Genomic DNA, 19976 nt, shown 5'->3' on the forward strand with positions numbered 1-19976 from the left:
GCACCTGGGCAGGCCCATCCCTCTGCGCCTCGTATACGTCAAGATGAAGGGTAGGGGCTGCTGCCTGTGTCCTGGGGGTGGTGAAGACTGAAGAAGTTTAGGGGGCCTGGAGCTGTGATCTCTGCACCTATAAACCTGCTCCCTGTCCTTTCAGTTTGGTCGTGGTGGTTTAGTCGCTCCGTCATGTCCGACTCTGTGACCCCATGGATTATAGCCCACCAGGCCCCTCTGTCCATGGGATTCTCCAGGCAAGAATACTGGAGTGTGTTGCCATTTCCTTCTCCAGGGGGTCCCGACCCAGGGATCAAACCTGCATCTCCTGCATTGGCAGGCGGAATCTTTATCTCTGAGTCGCTAGGGAATCCTGTCCTTTGCGTTTGGGTTGCCTGATTCTGATGACAAAGTGCCCCCACGTCGCTGCGTAGGACCGAGAACGGCATTGCAGGAGGTGTCTCACTTCTTTCTGTTTCCCTTGCAGGGCGCCAAGGGACAAGAAGGCGCCCAGGGAGCGCCTGGAGCAGCCGGGAGCCCCGTGAGTTCTTCCTGGCCACTGCCTCCCGGGCCCATGGGAGGGGGCTGGGCTGACCCCTGCCCCCGGGCGCCCAGCTCCCCGCTGAGTGTGCGGACAGGGCTGGGAAGGTGCTGTCCACACTGGAGGGCTGGCCGGGCCCAGGGCTGGCTCCTGTCTACCCGCCTCACCAGATCCTCTTGCTCGTCTCCAAAGCTTGTTCGCACCCTTACAATCAACTTACATTGTACCAGAGCACGTGTCTCCGTAGTGCACATCTGCAGATTTTCTTCCATTTTCAGGGTTTCCATTCCCCCATGCTCGGAAGCTAGAGGCCACGCCCCACCTGAGACGTGTGCTTGACAGCACCTGACCTTCTCTGCCCTCCCCTCAATACCCACTCCTTCTCCCTGCCGCCTCCATGCCGTGGCCTTAGGATTGTCCCAGAGTCCTCCTGGCCTCCTGTCACCCCTCTCTGTGCTGGAATCCACCTCCTTTGAGGCTTGGACCCTCCCGGACAGGAGGGTCATCCTTCCTGTGGAGGGAATGTCATCTAGAAGCATTTTTAGCAAATCAGGGAGAGTTGAATAGGAGGCAAGTTTGGAGAAAGACTGGGGGAGCCGCTTGTGATCAATTCCTTGGCTTTCTGACCGTCTTCTGCCTCTCTATAGGGAGTTCCTGGACTTGTAGGGCCCCCTGGCCCCAGCGGCCCCCCAGGGAGCGTGGTGAGTAACTGGGGTGGGTGGGGAGGGCAGGGACACCGGCGCTGGTTGTGGATCCATGGTGTCCATCCCCCTGGTGAACTCATGTATCCTCCACGACAGAACTCAGGGTGTAGGCATCCCTGCTCCCATTTCACAGATGGGGAAATTGAGGCCCAGCAAAGATACCTACAAAGCTACAACCTGAGGCTCTCGGTAACTCAGGAGACCTCAGTGTGGTGAAGGAAACTGTTGGGGGCAGAAAGCTGTAGTAGTGCTGATGCAGGATCAGCGTCACAACTGGCCTTGGCAGAAGCAGGATGAACCTGCAGGAATGTGAGACGCCCTGACTGTCGGGTTGCCGGGTCCTAGCCGCAGCTCACTGGCTGCCAGGCCTCTGTGGGGGCCTCCTGAGGCCTCAGCTTTCTCTTTAGCCTGGAGCGTGTGGGCTGTGTAGGCTCACCTTCGTGCCCCGCTGCGCTTGGCCTGCGGAGGCGGCCACCCCATGGGGCCCTGGGGTCTGCTTGTGACCCGCGTTAAGAGCCACCCTGGACATTGATTTCTATTTCAATTGTGGAACACAACACCCAGTGGCATCCGGTGGAGGGCATCGGTGAACTGTGCTCCTCAGACAGGTTGAGTCCAGTCCTGTTCTGTCACCAGCTTTTCTGTTACTAATCGCAGCGGCTTAGAGGACAGATGTGGGTGTAGGTGTGTGCCAGGCACTGTTGTAAGTCCTTCACACTCCCTGACTCCTCACGACCCTGGGAGGTGACTGTCAGAAGTGGCCCCGTTTCACTCAGGAGGAGACTGAGGCACAGGGAGGCTGCGTCACGTGGTCAGTGGTTGCTGTGGAGACCACGAGACCCTGGCCAGTGTCACGTGACCCTCCCCCCGCAGTGTCAGCACACTTTTCCCGGAGCCAGCCCTGCATCCCTTGGCCCGAGGGTTTTCTCTGGCCTTAAGAGACCTTATGGTCCAGCCACATGGCATGTGGCCAGTAGCAGCAGCAGAAGCAGCCCTGGCCGACAGGTGTGTAAACGGCCCACCTCCTTCACCCCTGGGGGAGCTGCTCCAGGCGCACGTCTGCCGTTGGACCACGGAGCCCCCAGCAGGACCGGCTGCAGCCACGCGAACGTGTCCCTACCCGCCCGTCCTCTTCCTGACGTCCCTGCTGGTGCGTCCACGGGATGCCTGCCCTGAGCCTTGCCTCGAAAAGTCAGCCTCTGGGGGACGCTCACGACACGGGCAGGTTGCCGACGCCAAGGCTGTGCTCTTGGGTCACCCTCTCCTCCCTGAGGTCCCCTCCGTGCCACACCCTGCCTGCCCTCTGAGAGCCACAGCCCACAGTGGGCAGGCCGCCGGGAAGCAGGGCCGCGTGGTTAGAGCTCCGATATGCGAGGATGTGCGAGGATGCGTGACGGTCCCCGGGGGACAGGGAGGTGGTGGGAGGGCAGCGGAGGAGGAATAAGTCAGAGGTGGAGAACGAGTCAGGAGCCTCTTACCGGAGGGGGCCCAACGCTCTTCTCTGAGTGCCCTGGGCCCTCTTTAACTTGACCTTGTCAATCACCTTTCTGTCTCTAGGGTCCCCCGGGCTCCAGAGGCCCCCCTGGGAAAGATGGGGAGCGTGGTGAGAAGGTAAGACGCAGGGTGGTCTCCACCCTCCGCAGCGGTTCTCAGCTTTTAAGAGGCAGGAAAAGAGCCCGCTCTGCTCAGACCCACTTCAGGACCCGGTGGCCGAGGGCTCCTCTGCAGTCGGCTCCTCTAATCCTCGCCACAGACGCAGGGTCAGATGAGGCCCTGCCCAACAGAGGTGTAGACTGAAGTTCTGTGTCCTGCCTCCCATAGCTGCTGAGCCGGAGAGCTGGTCTGTCTGCCTCCCAAACCCCCCTTTCTCTCAATTCAGTGCTCCAGCATAGCCACCCCATACTATCCCATGCGCAATTAAACCTTCCCAGGCTATGAGAAAAGCTTTATTCATTAGGAAGAAGAGAGACATGGTGTCCTCCCCCAAAACAGCAATACCCCGAGGGCAGAGGGGCAGGCTCCCCGGCACGTCCTGACCTCACATTCTAGCATGTGTCTCCCATGTTTACTCCGACTTCTGGCATCTTGTGGGTGGAGATGGGGATTCTGAACACCCACAGGACTGCACCCCTTCTCAGTGCAGACCGTCTGCCGTGAGCATCAGCAGTGTCAGGGCTGAGGAGCCCGGGTCTCAGGCTCGCACTGAGCCCACACGGACCGCAGGGCCACACGGGTGGCGAGGAGGAGCTGAGGCCCTGATGTGCGGCAGAGAGCAGGCGGTGAGGGGGGAGGGGCTTGCTGTCCCGAGCCCCCAGCGGAGGCTTCTCATCCAGAGACAGAAATCCCAGTGCCCCCCCTCACCCCACCCCAACTCCTGATGCGTCCTCCGCAGCCAACCCTTACCCAGCTCTCCTGTCTCTGAACTTACCAATGCAAATTCCTTCAGGTCCACTTCACCTGGGACCTTTGGAAGGTGTGACCATTTTATCTTTTCTGTTTTGGCAAAACGTTGTAATAGGAGTAAATACAAACTTTTACGTTTTGATGGGAAGGCTGTTTGTAAATGCATCCCTTGGAGAAGGAGTGATCTGTTATGAAGAAAAATAATTGACCAGCCTGTGGAAAATCTCCTTAAGCGAGGGAGAAAAAAAAAAAAAAGAAAAGAAACCTGGGCCATCTGTTTGCTTTGATTATTACCATGTGTAAAGGATGGGCCTCTATTCTGGGACACACGGGCACTGACAAATTAGAAGGGGCTTAGAAGAGGGTTGGTTAGAAGGGAATGTTGAGGACTAGTTGAGCAAACGTGAGAACGTCTGGGGCTTCCCAGGTAGGAGACTCGATTTTGATCCCTGGTTCAGGAGGATGCCCCAGAGGAGAGAATGGCAACCCACTCGCGTATTCTTGCCTGGAGAATCCCATGGACAGAGGAGCCTGGCGGGCTACAGTCCATGGGGTCACTAAGAGTCATGACTTAAAAAGACACAACTTAGGGCTTCCCTTGTGGCTCAGCTGGTAAAGAATCCGCCTGCAATGTGGGAGACCTGGGTTCGATCCCTGGCTTGGAAAGATCCCCTGGAGGAGGGCACAGCTACCCACTCCAGTATTCTGGCCTGGAGAATTCCATGGACTGTAGTGTACATGGTGTCGCAGAGTCGGACAGGACTGAGCGACTTTCTCTTTCATTAGTGAACTGAACTGAACTGAAACAGTAACAGCAGTTGGCTCATTCAGCCTCTAGAGGGAGCCAGACACCTCTGCTCTGATGAGCAGAAGAATGCATTTGCAAGGGGACTACCCCTCCGGTGCTGTACAAAGTGGTAAAAATCCCTCACAGCAGGATCTGCTCTTCTCTCTGACTGTCCAGTGGGTGGCCTGAGACTTGCAGGAGCTGATTCTGCCCTGTGCCTGGAGAGAGGTCCTCTCCGTCCTTTGCTTTGCCCTCCGTGGGACACGGTACCTCCCCTCACTTCCGCATCCGGAATGCCTGGTGCAGGTGGCAGCTTAGGCCCAAGAAAGCCCTGCCCGGAGAGGGACTTCCTGTGGCCACGGGGTCTCCGCAGCAGTCCAGGCTGGGGCTGCACGGGGCACTGGCGTGTGGTCAGAAACGGGAGCAAACCCCGAGCCCAGCTCCCTCCCTCATCAGATCCTGGCTCCCTCTCTCTCTCCCCACTTTGGATCCCCACGTGGTGCTCGCATCACTGAAGGCCTGTCGTGTGAAGAGGAATTGGATGTTGTCTGCATAGCCCTGAGTTTGAAGTCAAACCTCTGGAAGATTTCAGAGAGGACTGTCTTGGCTGAATATAAAGACAGCATCTAATGGAGCTGCCCAGTAAGGAGATGAGCTGCCTGGGGAGGTGGTGAGCTCTGTGCTCTCGAAGGAGTCCAAGCAGGAATGGGAGGGCTGCCTGGAAGAAGCACACCTGATGGCTTCCTGCCGCGGGCGGAAGGTTGGACCAGAGAACTACAGTGTCCTCCCATGCCCATGTTCCACGCTGTATAGTTTGCTAAGGCTGCTGTAACGAGAGCATCACAGATTGGGTACCTTAAACCACAGAATCGCGCTGTGTCACCATTCTCACTGCGTTGGGAAGCCCTAAATCAAGATGTCAGATGTGCTGGTTCCTCCTGGGGGCTGTGAGGGAAGGATGTCTTCCAGGCCCCTCTCCCTGGATTATTGATGTCTGTCTTTTCTCCGTGTCTTCACATGGACTTCCCTCTACACAGGCCTGTGTCCAGATTTCCCTTTCTCGTGAGGACAGCAGTTCTTTCTGGGTTAGGCTCCATGCTACTCCAGTATCAGCACCTCTCAACTAATTACACCATATTTCTACATTGAAGTGCTGGAGTTGAGGGCTTTGGCATATGAATTTGGGGGTCTCATTACACAGCTTGTCCTCTGTGCCTTCAGAAGGGGTTGGCTTTCTGAAGCAGGGCATCACCAGGAAGCCCACCCATCCCTTTCAGGAGGTGGTGGCGGTTTAGTCACTAAGTCGTGTCTGACTCTTTTGCAACCCCATGTGCCTTGCCAGGCTCCTCTGCCCATGGAATTTTCCAAGCAAGGTTACTGGAGTGGGTTGCCATTTCCTACTCTAGGGGATCTTCTTGACCCAAGGATTGAACCCTCTGCCCCTGCATTGGCAGGTGGTTTTATGACCACCGAGCCGCCAGGGAAGCCCTCCCTTTAGATTGGTCGTCCATTGAAAACCTTACTTTCTGCATCTCGTTGATCCCGGACACTGTCACTTGTCTTTCCAGGGAGCAGCAGGAGAAGAAGGGAGCCCAGGGCCAGCCGGCCCCAGGGGCGATCCTGGTTCCCCCGGGCCCCCCGGGCCCCCTGGAAGAGGGAAAGATGGAGACCCGGTAAGTGTCGGGGGCTTCGGTGACTGTAACGGCCACGATGGAATTAGAAAAGGAAAAAAGGCTCCGCTGTCAAACTTTGCAAGAAAGCCGCTGGGCTGGGAAAGGGGTCTTGTATGGGGGCAGCAGCTGGCTCCCGCCCGCATCAGGCCAGCACGGCACAGGGTCCCGTGTGGACTGCTAGCTGTGGGTCAGGCTCCGAGGACGCAGACATGGGTTAGAGCCTGTGCTGTTGAGATGCTCACAAGACAGCCGAGCAGTCTGATGACCGTAGCTCGGCCATCCTGGAGAAGGGTTTCCCTGATCTGTGTAAGCCGGGGAAGCCTCACACAGGAAGTGGCATCTATGCAAAAAGTGAAAGTTGGAAGAAATTATTTTTTAGATGGACTAGCACAGAGTGGGTGTTGCAGACAGATGAGCTGTGTGTGTAAGTTCATGAGGGTGTTACGTGCATGGGGACTTAAACACATTTTAGTGTGTCCTGGACAGAAAGTGGTAAGTAAGAAAGAGACCAGAATTTGGGATCAGAAGAGCCCCTACAGCGAAAAAACCTGAAACCTGGCCTTGACCTTATTTGAGGGAATCTGAAAAATAAGGATCTTGCAGGGAGGGATAAGTTAGGAGGTTGGGATTAACATATACATACTACTATAATATAGGTAGTCAACTAGCACCTCCAAGCCCAGCAAACTCTGCTCCATACTCTGTAATAACCTATTTGGGAAAATCTGGAAAAGAGTGGGTGTATGTATGTGTAATCCTTCTGCCAGCACCAGAGGCACAAAAGGCAGCTTGATCCCTGGGTCGGGAAGATTCCCTGGAAAGGAAACGGCACCCCACTCCAGTACACTTGCCTGGAAAATGCCATGGACCTCTGAGGAGCCTCGTGGGCTACAGTCCATGGGGTCACAAAGAGTGGGACACGACTGAGCACACAGCACACATGTGTATATGTAACTGAGTCGCTTTGTTGTACATCTCAAAAACAGCACAACACCTCAAGTATACTCCAATACAAAATAAAAATTAATAAAATGAAATTTCACTACCTAAAAACAGGAAAAAAAAAAAAAAGGATCTTAAGAAAGGAAACTAAGAGAGATCTGAGGGGTTTGCTCGAGGTCATGCAGAACTGGTAGGTGATAGGGTCAGAATTCACACCCAAGGCTCCTGTGTCTCAAAACCAGCTGCTTTTGCTTTATGCACAGCAGGTCGTGGAGAGAGCCCGGTCCTGTGTGTCCCCAGAGCACAGGGTAGATGGGTAGATGGTCACTCGTGGTTCCATGATCGTCTTTGTCCCATTTGTTTTCCCAGGGACTTCGTGGCCCACCTGGATTGCCAGGACCTCTGGGAACCAAGGTGAGTATTTATCTACCAAACTGTACATACCGTGGGTTGCACTTAGAAAGTGAACATGCCAGAGTTAATTGTGAGCATCTCTGGGCACCCCTGTTTACTTCCACGTTCATCGCTTGTCACCTAACAAAAGCCTCTGCAGCTCTGAACCATGAGATGGAAGTGGGTGCCACACAGTTGTTCCTTAATAAATACTTGCAGTTAAATTAGTCGCAAAAGATGCATGCAGCCAGTGAAGGAGTAGATGTAGTCTTGTACTGGGGTCTTCCCTGGTAGCTAAGTGGTGAAGAACCCACCTGTCAATGCGGGAGACCCAAGATCGATCCCTGGGTTGGGAAAAGCCCCTGGACAAAATGGCAACCCACTCCAGTATCCTTGCCTGGGAAATCTCGTGGACAGAGGAGCCTGGTGGGTTACAGTCCAAGGGATCACAAAAGAGTCGGACATGACTTAATGACTAAACAATGACAAGTCTTGTTGGTTTAACTGGGGACACAAAGGGTCCTCGGATTTCAGATGATTAACGTAATATAACTTTATTCTGCATTCACGTGAAGTGTAATGGGAGTTTTGGTGAGTGGAGAGTCCTGACCACACGGCCGTTCAGGGGCCCACGTTCCTGGTCCCGTGCACTCCCTCCTGTAAGACTTCAGTGTCTCCTATCGAGTCCTCCGTACGCCGGAGTAAATGATGGAAAAGATGGTAGAGGACCTTGTGGGAAGATTTTGTGGGCCAGGCCCGGAGGTGGTCACTCATTTCCACCAACCTCCTGACCCTGCAGGGGAGGGGGTTGGTTGTCATCTAGCCAGGCCTCCTAGAGGAAAGGCAGACACTTCAGTCAATAGCAGGCGTCTCTTGTTCAATTTACTTGTAACCATGACTCAGAAAAGACGACTTTGCCCATGAGGGAGTATTCATAAGCGAACTTTCCTGGGTGATGAGGACAGTTTTCCTGAAGTTATCCTTACACTGAATCAATGAGTTCATTGAGTCATTCATGCATCCATTAACGACATGCTTATTATCTCATTCATTGCGGATCTGCTGAGCCTCTGGTGCGTGTCAGATCTGGAGGTGGGCTGGGGGATGTCAGGGATGAGTGGCACGTTTCCCCAGCCCTCTATTGGCTCAGGAGCTGGGGGAGAAGCAGATGAACAGATGCTGGGATAGAGGGAGGCTTAGGCACAAGTGTTCAGAGGGGGCTCCCGGCCCAGCCTGGTTTGACTCTGGAAGGCTTCTTGGCAGAGATGATGTTTGTCCCGATTCTAAAATGTGTGTAGCAGCTGAAGGGGAAGACAAGGAAGGAGTTCTCTGCAGGGTCCTACCATGGGAGAAGACCAGAGGTGCACGAGATAGAATGTGTTCAGAGCAGAGCATGTGTTGTACAGGCCCCCACAGCCAGTGAACGACTGCTTGACCAGCTCAGATGCATAAACTTATGAACGTGGGTGACATAGTCAGTGAAGGACATTAGAATGTTTATTTTTTGCTTTAGTTTAACAAATATATTCAAAATTATATGAAGCATTAGTGTAGAGTTACCATATTTTTATCCATTTGCATATATTTATACAAACAGATTTTTAAAATTTCTTTTTATGTGCCTTTGGTGTCACCGGCTATCTTTCCTGGACCCACTTTCTGAGTCAGCCAGCACTTTCCTAAACCACATCCTTAGCACCCAGCCCAGTTACTGAAGATACAACACTTTGGGAATCCATTTATGCTGCTCTTACGGGAAGTTTTATCTGAAGGCCCAGATACTCATTCTTTTATTTCTCTCCTTTTATTTTTTGGCTGTGTTTTTGGGATCTTAGCCACAAAACCACAGAGTATATTGTTTTTATAGTATGTAAAATCTTGGTTTACAGTAATAACCAGGATATGGAATTTGAGCACTCAGGAGTAATTGCTGGGGGCTTCCCTTGTGGCTCAGTTGCTAAAGAATCTGCCTGCAATGCGGGAGACGTGGGTCCAAGCCCTGGGTTGGGAAGGTCCCCTGGAGAAGGGAAAGGCTACCCACTCCAGTATTCTGGCCTGGAAAATTCCAAAGACTGTATAGTCTGCAAAGAGTCGGACCCGACTGAGTGACTTTCACTTTCTAGGTTAAACCTGCTGCCTGATTTTTTCCACCCTTCAGGCAGGTGACCTCTGCAGTCGTACTGAGGTTGTACTGACGAAGATCAAGTGCGTTCCCTAATGGTGATTTTGTTTTTCACGATGAAAGTAAAAAGAAATGAGGGAGTTCTTTTGAGTGATCTGAGCAAATATTTGACAACTCCCTAGTTTCTGAAGAAGAAAAAAAAAAAAAATGGAAACAACTTTGCCTGAATTTGCAGGCCTGTAAAATAATTCCTTGTGCCCAGAGCAGTGGGCTTGTGTGAAGCAGGGCGGCAGGACCAGGGACTGGAGGACCCCTGATCCACAGCCAGCTCAGCCGTGTGTCTGAGGTCCCTGCGTGATGCCGTGAGCCCGGCTTCTGCCCGGCAGCACTTTGAGCTCTCAGTTCCCCCTAGAGGAGGGATTTCAGGATCTGGGAGAAATCAATTGCCTCTTAGAAGGCAGGGAGGCAAGGGCACTGGGAAGGGCACCAGAAACGAGAGATGCGGAAATGGGTAAAGACGTCCTTTCTCTGGGCTGCTTATTTATGAGGTTGATAAAAATCTACCTCCCAGGCAGAGTTTGGGGAAAAAATGATGTAATGCAAATAAAGTATTTGCCTGCCTAGCCTTATGTTTGCCGCATGTACGTGCCCAATAAATATTAGTGATCCTTATCATTAGATCACCCTGTGGAGTCTACTTTAGGGTTCAGCAAGAAGGTGAGGGGTCTAGAGAGACCTGACTCATCCCTGTCGGCCTGTTTTTGGAGAGAGAAGCCCCAGTGGAAGTGCTGGGAGGCGGCAGTGAGGCGTGGAGAAGAGAGGTGGGCGGAGACCTGGGGTGAGATGTGCAGAGGGCCTTGCCCTGGGGTACAGTTGACCAGCCAGTTTCAAATCCATGGGGCCCATGGTAAGCTGTGCTCTCTCCCTGTTTACATATGAGATGTGTAAACAGATGACCCTTTCAGCGTTAATACTGTATATGTTTGCAAGGTGGAATGTAGTTTAGAATAAAAGTTTCCCTAGTCAGCTGGCATTGGGAAGGTAAATTGGAATCAGAGAGATCTTTAGTTGTAGAATGAGGGGCTCGTGGGGGGACAAGGTGGGAGGAAGGGGAGAGACGCCCTTCCTCACAGCGTTTAGCTGTGGGCCTTGCCTGGGTGCTGTCCCTGGTGCTGAAAACCCCTGGGGACTTAAGAGTGCGCTACAAGGATTTTCCTTGGTGCTTTCTCAGCCCTTCATAGTGACTTACAGCCACAAAAAGACTCTTAAAGATGCCTTTCCTTCTCTTGGGTGGACTTGTTTCTAGCGAAATGAACAAGCTTTGCCTTCCGACGGAGCTGGGTTAGGATCCCAGCCCAGCTACCTGTAAGATAGATGCGTGCATGCCCTCGCTTTAGTCCTGACTGAGTCTTTGCGACCCTATGAGCTATAGCCCTGCAGGCTCCTCTGTCCATGGGATTCTCCAGGCATGAATACTGTAGTGGGTTGCCATGCCCTCTTCCAGGGTATCTTCCCATCCCAGGGAGCGAACTCACATCTCTTATGTCTCTTGCCTTGGCAGGTGGGTTCTTTACCACTGATGCCACATGGGAAGCCCAAGATCTATGACATAAGGGCAAGGGGCTTGTTGTTTCTGAGACTCTGTTCCTTTTCTGTATGAAGGAGTAAAACGTGGTTAACCCCCAGTGGGCTCCTGTGGATAAGTAATCTCACAGCACATAGTTTTTCAATAAATGACCTCCTCCTTCCATGACCTCACACATTTTCCTCCCTAAACACTGTTGGGCTGGCTCAGAGTGTCTTCCAAACAGATAACACAGTCACTATTCTAGATTAGAGCTCACATGCCCCCTTTCTTCTAATCAGGAACCTCCTTGCTTATTCTGACTGAGCTTTAAGGTCTTTGGCTCTTTTCTTGGAGCCATTTTCTCCGAGTTTCAGTCCATTAAGCTGTTGCTTCGGGGAAGTGTTGGTATCACAGAGGGCCATAAGCATACAAATGGAGCCAGGCCTGTGCTCCTGCAGCAGAGATCAGTTGTGACTCAGATTCTTGGCAGGGCTGCCAGAGGTCATTCATCATATTCCCTCCTGAGCAAAAAGTTGATTTTGGTCAACAGCAAAATTTAGTACCTGACAAAATGCGAGTGATGATAGATTCACTTATTCAGGCATTCAGGGATTGGCTGTTAAAGGGCTGTTCCAGGCCCAACAGTAGGCATTGTGGGTGCAGAACTGTGTAGATGCTGTGCCCAACATAGAGTCTGACTCCATTTAGGTACTTGACAAATATTTGTTGAACTAATGGATGAATGAATCAATGGAATATTTATTCTTTTAAGATACTTACATAAAAGTCAGAAGGTCAGAGACAATGGGAGGGTGGTGTCTTAAAGTTAACGAAGATACATTCAAATGTTTTTCGAAGGCTGAGAGGCGGGCAGGCAAAGGTGGGTTTATAGAAATGAAATGATTGGGCTGAGTTTTAATTGGTGGGTAAGTATTCAGAAATAATGGAAACCATGAGAGACTTTTATTTTGGGGGGGCTCCAAAATCACCACAGATGGTGACTGCAGACATGAAATTAAATGATGCTTGCTCCTTGGAAGAAAAGCTACGACCAAGCTAGGCAGCATATTAAAAAGCAGAGACATTACTTTGCCAACAAAAGTGCATCTAATCAAGGCTATGGTTTTTCCAGTAGTCATGTATAGATGTGAGAGCTGAGCACCTAAGAATTGATGCTTTTGAACTGTGGTGTTGTAGAAGACTCTTGAGAGTTCCTTGGACTGCAAGGAGATCCAACCAGTCCATCCTAAAGGAAGTCAGTCCTGAATATTCATCGGAAGGATTGATGTTGCAGCTGAAACTCACAAAGAGCTGACTCATTTGAAAAGACCCTGATGTTGGGAAAGATTGAAGGCAGGAGGAGAAGGGGACAATAGAGATGTTGGATGGCATCACCAACTCGATGGACATGAGTGAGTAAGCCCTGGGAGTTGGCGATGGACAGGGAAGCCTGGCGTGCTGCAGTCCATGGGGTCACAGAAAGTCAGACACGACTGAGCGACTGAACTGAAGTATTTGGAAGCTTAGAACCTGGATGAAAGAAGACCCGCATGTGAGGATCAGCTGGTTCGAGAAGCAGGAGTGTGAACAGCTACTTAGAAGAACACAAACTGCAACATGGGTGTGGTTTAGCTTGCAGCTGTTACGGTTTTGTGCTGTGCGTAAAATATAGCCTTGGGAAGAAGAAAGGAGGCGAGCTAAAACAAAGTACAAGGGAGGTCCACTCCCTTGTTAATGTTCTTTTTTTTTTAAGTTTTTATTCATTTTTGGCTGTGCTGGGTCTTCATTGCTGCACTCGAGTTCTCTCTAGTTCCAGTGAGTAGGGACCACCCTCTAGTGGTGGAGTGCAGGCTTCTCACTGCAGTGGCTTCTCTTACTGCAGAGCACAGGCTCTCAGGGCACGGGCTCAGTAGCTGTGGTGCACTGGCTCAGTTGCCCTGAGGCATGTGGGGTCTGCCGGAACCAGGGATGGAACCCGTGTCCCCTACATTGGCGGGCAGATTCTTAACCACGGGCCACAAGGGAAGTCCCTATATTAACTTTTAAAGGAGAAACTGGGATGCAAAAGAATATGGATTTTTCTAATATGTATAGTGCTTAGTTTATTTTTTGTCTTCTAACTTGGCTAACTAACTTCTAACAAAGGTAGTGGAGGTGATGGAATTCCAGTTTAGTTATTTCAAATCCTGAAAGATGATGCTGTGAAAGTGCTGCACTCAGTATGTCAGCAAATTTGGAAAACTCAGCAGTGGCCACAGGACTGGAAAAGGTCAGTTTTCATTCCAGTCCCAAAGAAAGGCAACGAATGCCAAAGAATGCTCAAACTACCGCACAATTGCACTCATCTCACACGCTAGTAAAGTCATGCTCAAAATTCTCCAAGCCAGGCTTCAGCAATACATGAACTGTGAACTTCCAGGTGTTCAAGCTGGTTTTAGAAAAGGCAGGGGAACCAGAGATCAAATTGCCAATATCTGCTGGATCATCGAAAAAGCAAGAGAGTTCCAGAAGAATATATATTTCTGCTTTATTGACTATGCCAAAGCCTTTGACTGTGTGGATCACAATAAACTGTGGAAAATTCTGAAAGAGATGGGAATACCAGACCACTTGACCTGCCTCTTAAGAAACCTGTATGCAGGTCAGGAAGCAACAGTTAGGACATGGAACAACAGACTGATTCGAGATAGGAAAAAGGGTATGTCAAGGCTGTATATTTTCACCCTGCTTATTTAACTTGTATGCAGAGTACATCATGAGAAACACTGGGCTGGATGAAGCACAAGCTGGAATCAAGATTGCCAGGAGAAATATCAATAACCTCAGATATGCAGATGATACCACCCTTGTGGCACAAAATGAAGAAGAACTAAAAAGCCTCTTGATGAAAGTGAAAGAGGAGAGTGAAAAAGTTGGCTTAAAGCTCAACATTTAGAAAGCTAAGATCATGGCATCTGGTCCCATCACTTCATGGCAAATAGATGGGGAAACAGTGGAAACAGTGTCAGACTTTATTTTTCTGGGCTCCAAAATCACTGAAGATGGTGACTGCAGCCATGAAATTAAAAGACGCTTACTCCTTGGAAGGAAAGTTATGACCAACCTAGATAGCATATTCAAAAGCAGAGACATTACTTTGCCAACAAAGGTCTGTCTAGTCAAGCCTTTGGTTTTTCCTGTGGTCATGTATGGATGTGAGAGTTGGACTATAAAGAAAGCTGAGCGCCGAAGAATTGATGCTTTTGAACTGTGGTGTTGGAGAAGACTCTTGAGAGTCCCTTGGACTGCAAGGAGATCCAACCAGTCCATCCTAAAGGAGATCAGTCCTGGGTGTTCTTTGGACGGATTGATGTTGAAGCTGAAACTCCAATACTTTGGCCACCTGATGCGAAGAGCTGACTCATTTGAAAAGACCCTGATGTTGGAAAAGATTGAGGGCAGGAGGAGAAGTGTACGCCAGAAGATGAGATGGTTGGATGGCATCACCAACTCAATGGACATGGGTTTGGGTGGACTCCCGGAGTTGGTGATGGACAGGGAGGCCTGGCGTGCTGCGGTTCATGGGGTTGCAAGGAGTCTGACACGACTGAGCAGCTGAACTGAACTGAACTGCACTTGGCTAATAAAATACAATATACACCTTTTAACACTCCATGTTTTATAGTTTCTTACCTTGTAAATGAGTCTGCAGTAGGTACGTGGGAATTTGGTAAAATGTTCTTTTGTTTCCTCATTGATGAGGGTCTTAAGGGTGCCAGAGAGGTTATGGGAGTCATCCAAGGTCACAGGACCAGGTTGACATTACTGTGTGACTGAACCAAACTTGAGGACGCTTGCCTGATGCACAGCAAAGCCAGCCTGCTGCCACGGGGCGAAGGACAGTAGTGTCTGATGCCTGGAGCAAAGAGAACGGGGAGGCAAGTGAGACCCGAAGCCCTGGCAGCTTTCAGACAGGGTTGAAGAGCAACATTTATATGAGGGTCATGGGGTGTGTTGGTGGACATCTTTCTAACAGGTTGATGGTGAGGTAATAGGGTGATGTTTGGAAATCTTAATCATCAACCTTCTGGTTCCAACCAGTCCGGTATCCACATGCTGGTCAGCATCCTCTAACGCGAGGGGATCTTGGTTTCTGCACGACAGCTCAGAAGTGCATGGCAGGTTTTTATGTATAGCCCTTCAGGAGAAACTAGGAGTCCTGCGACTCTGTCTCACTGCTCAGCCACTGTTTAGGTCATCATTCCTTTTCTTGCTTGACTGCGTTTCCTTTGTTTCTGCTTTTTGCTTTGTTGCTGTTCTTTGCTTTCTTTCCATTTTCCTGTTTTTGCTTCCCCTCTCTTCCCTAATTAGTAACTGCTTGAATCTGCTCTTTGGGACTTGGGGAAGGCCAGACAAGAATCGAGGACAGGACACGGAGGGAGTTATACCCGGGAAGACCCTGCAGGGTCCTGCTCAGTTTCAGTCCCCACCCCCCACCTTTTTCTTTGATCCTCTTCTATCCTGGGGGGAGCAGGGGCAGGGCAAGGGTAGGAGTAAACTTTTGGATAGAGAGGTTAGTCGTGAACCTGCAGGGGAATGTGGTTTTAAGGGGGACTCAGTCTCGGTCCTGAGACTGGACTTGCTGTCGCTCGGCGGCAGCGTGAACTCCTCCGCCTCGTCCTCTCACCGTCCAGGATGCTGGCGAGGGACCCGGCACTGATCGTATCTCTCTTAGTTATTGCACTTTTTTCCACCTTCGCCTTATTTCTTGACTTCCTCCCCTCCCCGCCCTCCCCCTGCGCACAAATCAGCTTTTTTGGCAGTCCCAGAATCAGCCACAGCATTTTATTCTAAAGAAACAGGATGCACCATCTGGGGCTCTGAAGAGGATTTCTCGGGGACTGTTTGCAGAGGCGAGGGTGGGCCAGAGGGAGGCTGTGGTCCTGAGGACACAAGGCCACCGTGGGCCTGGGGGCAGGAGGGAGAGAGTGTTACCAGAGTTTAGGGAGCGTTTAGGCTGTGGTTCATCTCTTTCGTGAGAACTTCTCAAGCCTGTTCCGATCTCTCTCCTGAATTGAACACAGAGCATTGGAAATGGGCAGGGCCCCTGAATGAGTCATCTTTGGTTGTGGAGCCAGATTGCAGTTTGCTGTGAATAAACAACCAACATTTGTTGAATGAATATATAACTTACAAACTTGTCCAAGCAACAGTCACACTGCAGGAAAAACAAATCATCTTGAAGCATTATTTTTCTGAAAGGTCCAGATGTAAAGTTTTCAAATTCAGATGGTGGTTGCAGGGTAAGCCAGTTATTAGTAGGATTTTCATTTAATGCTTAAAAACATAAGCCTCGATAAAGTAGTGTTGCCTAGCAATGTTGGGTTCTACCTGGAATAAATTTGTTGCACATTATCTAATTGGCTCTTCGTGACGACCTCCTAAGGCTACTTCCATTTGCCATACAAATTAGCTCACCCTGGAGATGGTAAGTGGCTTGAATAGGGTCACCTCCCATTTCAGTATTAGGCTTGGCTACGATCTGCTGACCTAATATAGGGGTACAGTCTCTTACGTGAAATTGTGTGGGTCCTGTGTGCTTTGGATTGGGTTTATTTAGAATTTAGAAAAGTAGTAATTTATAAGTGATGAAAATAGCATTTACTGTGGTGTGTGGGGCAAAATTCCTCGTCAAACTCATTATAATGATGCCATGCTGCTGCTGCTGCTAAGTCACTTCAGTCATGTCCGACTCTGTGCGACCCCATAGACGGCAGCCCACCAGGCTCTCCCATCCCTGGGATTCTCCAGGTAAGAACACTGGGGTGTGCTGCCATTTCCTTCTCCAATGCATGAAAGTGAAAAGTGAAAGTGAAGTCGCTCAGTCATGTCCGACTCTTCGAGACCCTGTGGACCTACCAGGCTCCTCCATCCATGGGATTTTCCAGGCAAGAGTACTGGAGTGGGGTGCCATTGCCTTCTCCAATAGTGATGCCATAGAAATGTGTAAATATCCATGGAAAAGGGGATGTCTAAAGATTTTAATTAGCCTTTAAGTCAGTACAAGTCAGCTTTTGCTACCTGATGAGTTAGGGTAAACACTTGTTTTCAGAGGTCGAGAATTTTGAAATTGTGAATACAAAGATATAACCGTCTCAGTGTCCTTCTATAGAAAGTAGCAAACAGAATTCCTCCCCTGCTTTCCTTTCCTTCTCCTTTTTCTCGTCTGATCAAAGTCCAGAATGATGGGCACCTGAGACCAGCAACAACCACAGCAGCTGAAGTGCATTGACTGCCATGCCAGGCACTCTGTTCTCATGATCTCTGAAAAAACATAGCCTCTGCTGGCCCTGCAGCTCCTGGTATACCCTGGCCTTCGTAAATGAAGGAAATTGTTGTCCTCTGAAGCTGGCAGTTACCAAGTGTTGAAACCAGAACTTAAACCTACACTCTATTAACCACCATGCTTGAAGGCAGAGATTGTATCTCAGTCATTCTTGCCCCTTGCAACCCCTGGGAAAGTGACTCACAAAATATAGGTACTTGGTACATTATTGGCAAAATGATGAATTCATTTATTGATGATGTGGGGACTGGGTTGAAATGTGGCTACATGGTCAACTCTGGGGTGAGTTCAGGATGGTGGCAGGAGAAATGTGGAAAAAGCCCAGTAAAACTTGAAATTGTGGTCACCTGTGGTGGGGGTGATATTGTTATAATCACATCTGGAGCCATGGGCAACAGTGGGGCACAGTCACTGCTCAAAGGTGAGTCGTCACAGATGGTGACTGTGGTCCAGGCGTTTTGGACTGAGTGGGATGAGGGGCAGCTTGGATGAACTCCAGGGAGTGTGCAGAGTGAGGTGCTGGGAGAGATGCTGGCTGGAGGGTGTGGTCCAGACAGTGGGAGGAATGGAACTGCCTTGCACCTTTGCTCTCTCCTGCCCAGAGGTGACATCTTGACTGTGTTGTTTTCTCTTTTCAGGGGGACCGTGGTGCGCCTGGGATCCCCGGCTCTCCTGGCAACCGTGGAGAGCCAGGCATGGCGGTCGCCGGCCCTCCGGTGAGTCTTTATTCACCCGGCACCTCCTTGCTCCAGGACACACAGCCGGGGCCTGCTAGGACCGCAGGGCCACTCCTTTCCGGGCTGATCTGGTGGTGGGTCGTGATCCCTGGGTCAGTGAGGCTGTAGGCCTGTGCACTGTGGCTGATGCTGTTACCGTAACCTGGTGTACTTCTTATGGGAATAAGGCCTCTGGGGAGACCAAGATGTGTCCTTTCAAAGAGGAGTGAGAGAACAAAGCTCATTAAAAAAAGAAAAGGGAGGAAAAAAGGACTCACTGTCCAAACTTGGCAAAACCTGAGTGGAAGCCAGTGAACCTGAGCTGGTTGGGTGAGGGGTGTGGTCTTGGAGGAGTGACTTGCCTTCATGCTCTTTCAGGCAAAGGTGAGTTCATTATCCCTCTCCAATTAATATATCGCTGACGACATCAATAGAATCAAGAAAGTTTTTTTTCTTTTTGTAATAATTTTATTTTATTTATTTATTTCTGGATTTTCTGGGTCTTCATTGCCGCGAGGGCTTTTCTCTAGTTCCGGCAAGTGGGGGCTACTCCGTAGTTGGGGTGCTCAGGCTTCCCTGTGGCGGCGTCTCTTGGTGCGAGCACACAGGCTGGAGGGCACGTGGCCTGCGGCAGTTGGGGCAGTGGGTTCAGTAGTTGAAGCTCCCAGGCTCTAGAGCACAGGCTCAGCAGTTGTGGGCCATGGGCTTAGTTACTGTGGGACAAGTGAGATCTTCCCAGATCAGAGAGTGAACCTGTGTCTTCTGCATTGGCAGGCAGATTCTTTACCACTGAGCCACCAGGGAAGCCCCCAGGAGAGGTTTTTATCTCCAAAATAAAATCCTGTGACGTGGTCTTTGGATTGGTGGTCTTGGTGGATAATTCACATCAGTCTACTAGGAAGCTCCAACACTCAGTGGTTTTCTGATATAGCTGCTAAACCTCACAGAATCCAAACTGCCCGTGTTTCATTGATGATGTTGTCGTCGTCATCATCTTAACCCAGAAGCACGATCAGACTTTACTCCCAGTAAACGAAATCTGAATATAAACTGGAGCAACGCATGGCCTGGTCTCTGCCTGGTTTCTCATTCAAAAAACAGAGCAGCAGCGTGCCTGGTTTGTCTCTCAAAGAGCTTGAGAGGAAGCCTGGTGTATTACAGTGTGTGTGCAGTCACGGAGTCGCGTCCACTCTGCCACCCCGTGGGCCTTCTCTGGATTTCCCAGGCAGGAATACTGGAGTAGGTTGCTATTTCCTTCTCCAGGGTTATCCTCCCGACCCAGGGGTCAAACCCACGTCTCCTGCTTCCCCTGCATTGGCTGGTGGATTCTTTACGACTGAGCCACCTGGGAAGTGCCGTTACCCACAGCACCACAGTAAAAACCCTTCTCCTTGCCCCAGTGCTGCTCTTACGCCTCTCATTCTCTCCCTGAAATTCCCCCCAGGGACCCTCGTCTGTGTTCTCTTCCTCCCAGGAATGACCACCTCGCTTCCACTCCACTCCCAGCAGTGGGGCTGCCTTCAAGGCGGGAAGACCAGTGCCTTGTGTCTTCCTAAAGGTCCCTGGAAAACAGGGAGAAGGCAGGTGGTATCCTCTTGGAAATGTCCAGTTTTAATCTGTTTTTCTTAATTTCTCTGCTAAAATTTCTGATGGAAAAAAAAAAACCCTCTCTTGCATCAGCTTTATCTTTTGTCTTTGGCTGTCTTTTACAATCTGTTGGTAACTAGAAGAAACAATATGGAAAAAGATGTAGTGAAGACATGCAGCAGGTTCAGGCTTTCTTTTTGTTTCAGAAATCCTGCTTTTAATGGG

At 50.4% G+C, this 19976-nt stretch overlaps 1 protein-coding gene across 1 annotated transcript in view; it reads left to right on the forward strand.

Annotated features, from left to right (window-relative positions):
- The window catches only part of COL22A1 (collagen type XXII alpha 1 chain), a 224614-nt gene that overhangs the window by 137550 nt on the left and 67088 nt on the right, over window positions 1–19976 (forward strand). The window contains exons 35-40 of the mRNA XM_070802401.1: window positions 479–532; window positions 1180–1233; window positions 2794–2847; window positions 5995–6099; window positions 7411–7455; window positions 18087–18164. Coding sequence (XP_070658502.1) covers window positions 479–532; window positions 1180–1233; window positions 2794–2847; window positions 5995–6099; window positions 7411–7455; window positions 18087–18164 — 390 coding nt within the window. The remainder of the gene's footprint in view (window positions 1–478; window positions 533–1179; window positions 1234–2793; window positions 2848–5994; window positions 6100–7410; window positions 7456–18086; window positions 18165–19976) is intronic.

Source organism: Bos indicus, chromosome 14 (genome assembly GCF_029378745.1).
Source record: "Bos indicus isolate NIAB-ARS_2022 breed Sahiwal x Tharparkar chromosome 14, NIAB-ARS_B.indTharparkar_mat_pri_1.0, whole genome shotgun sequence".
NCBI classification, from domain to species: Eukaryota; Metazoa; Chordata; class Mammalia; order Artiodactyla; family Bovidae; genus Bos; species Bos indicus.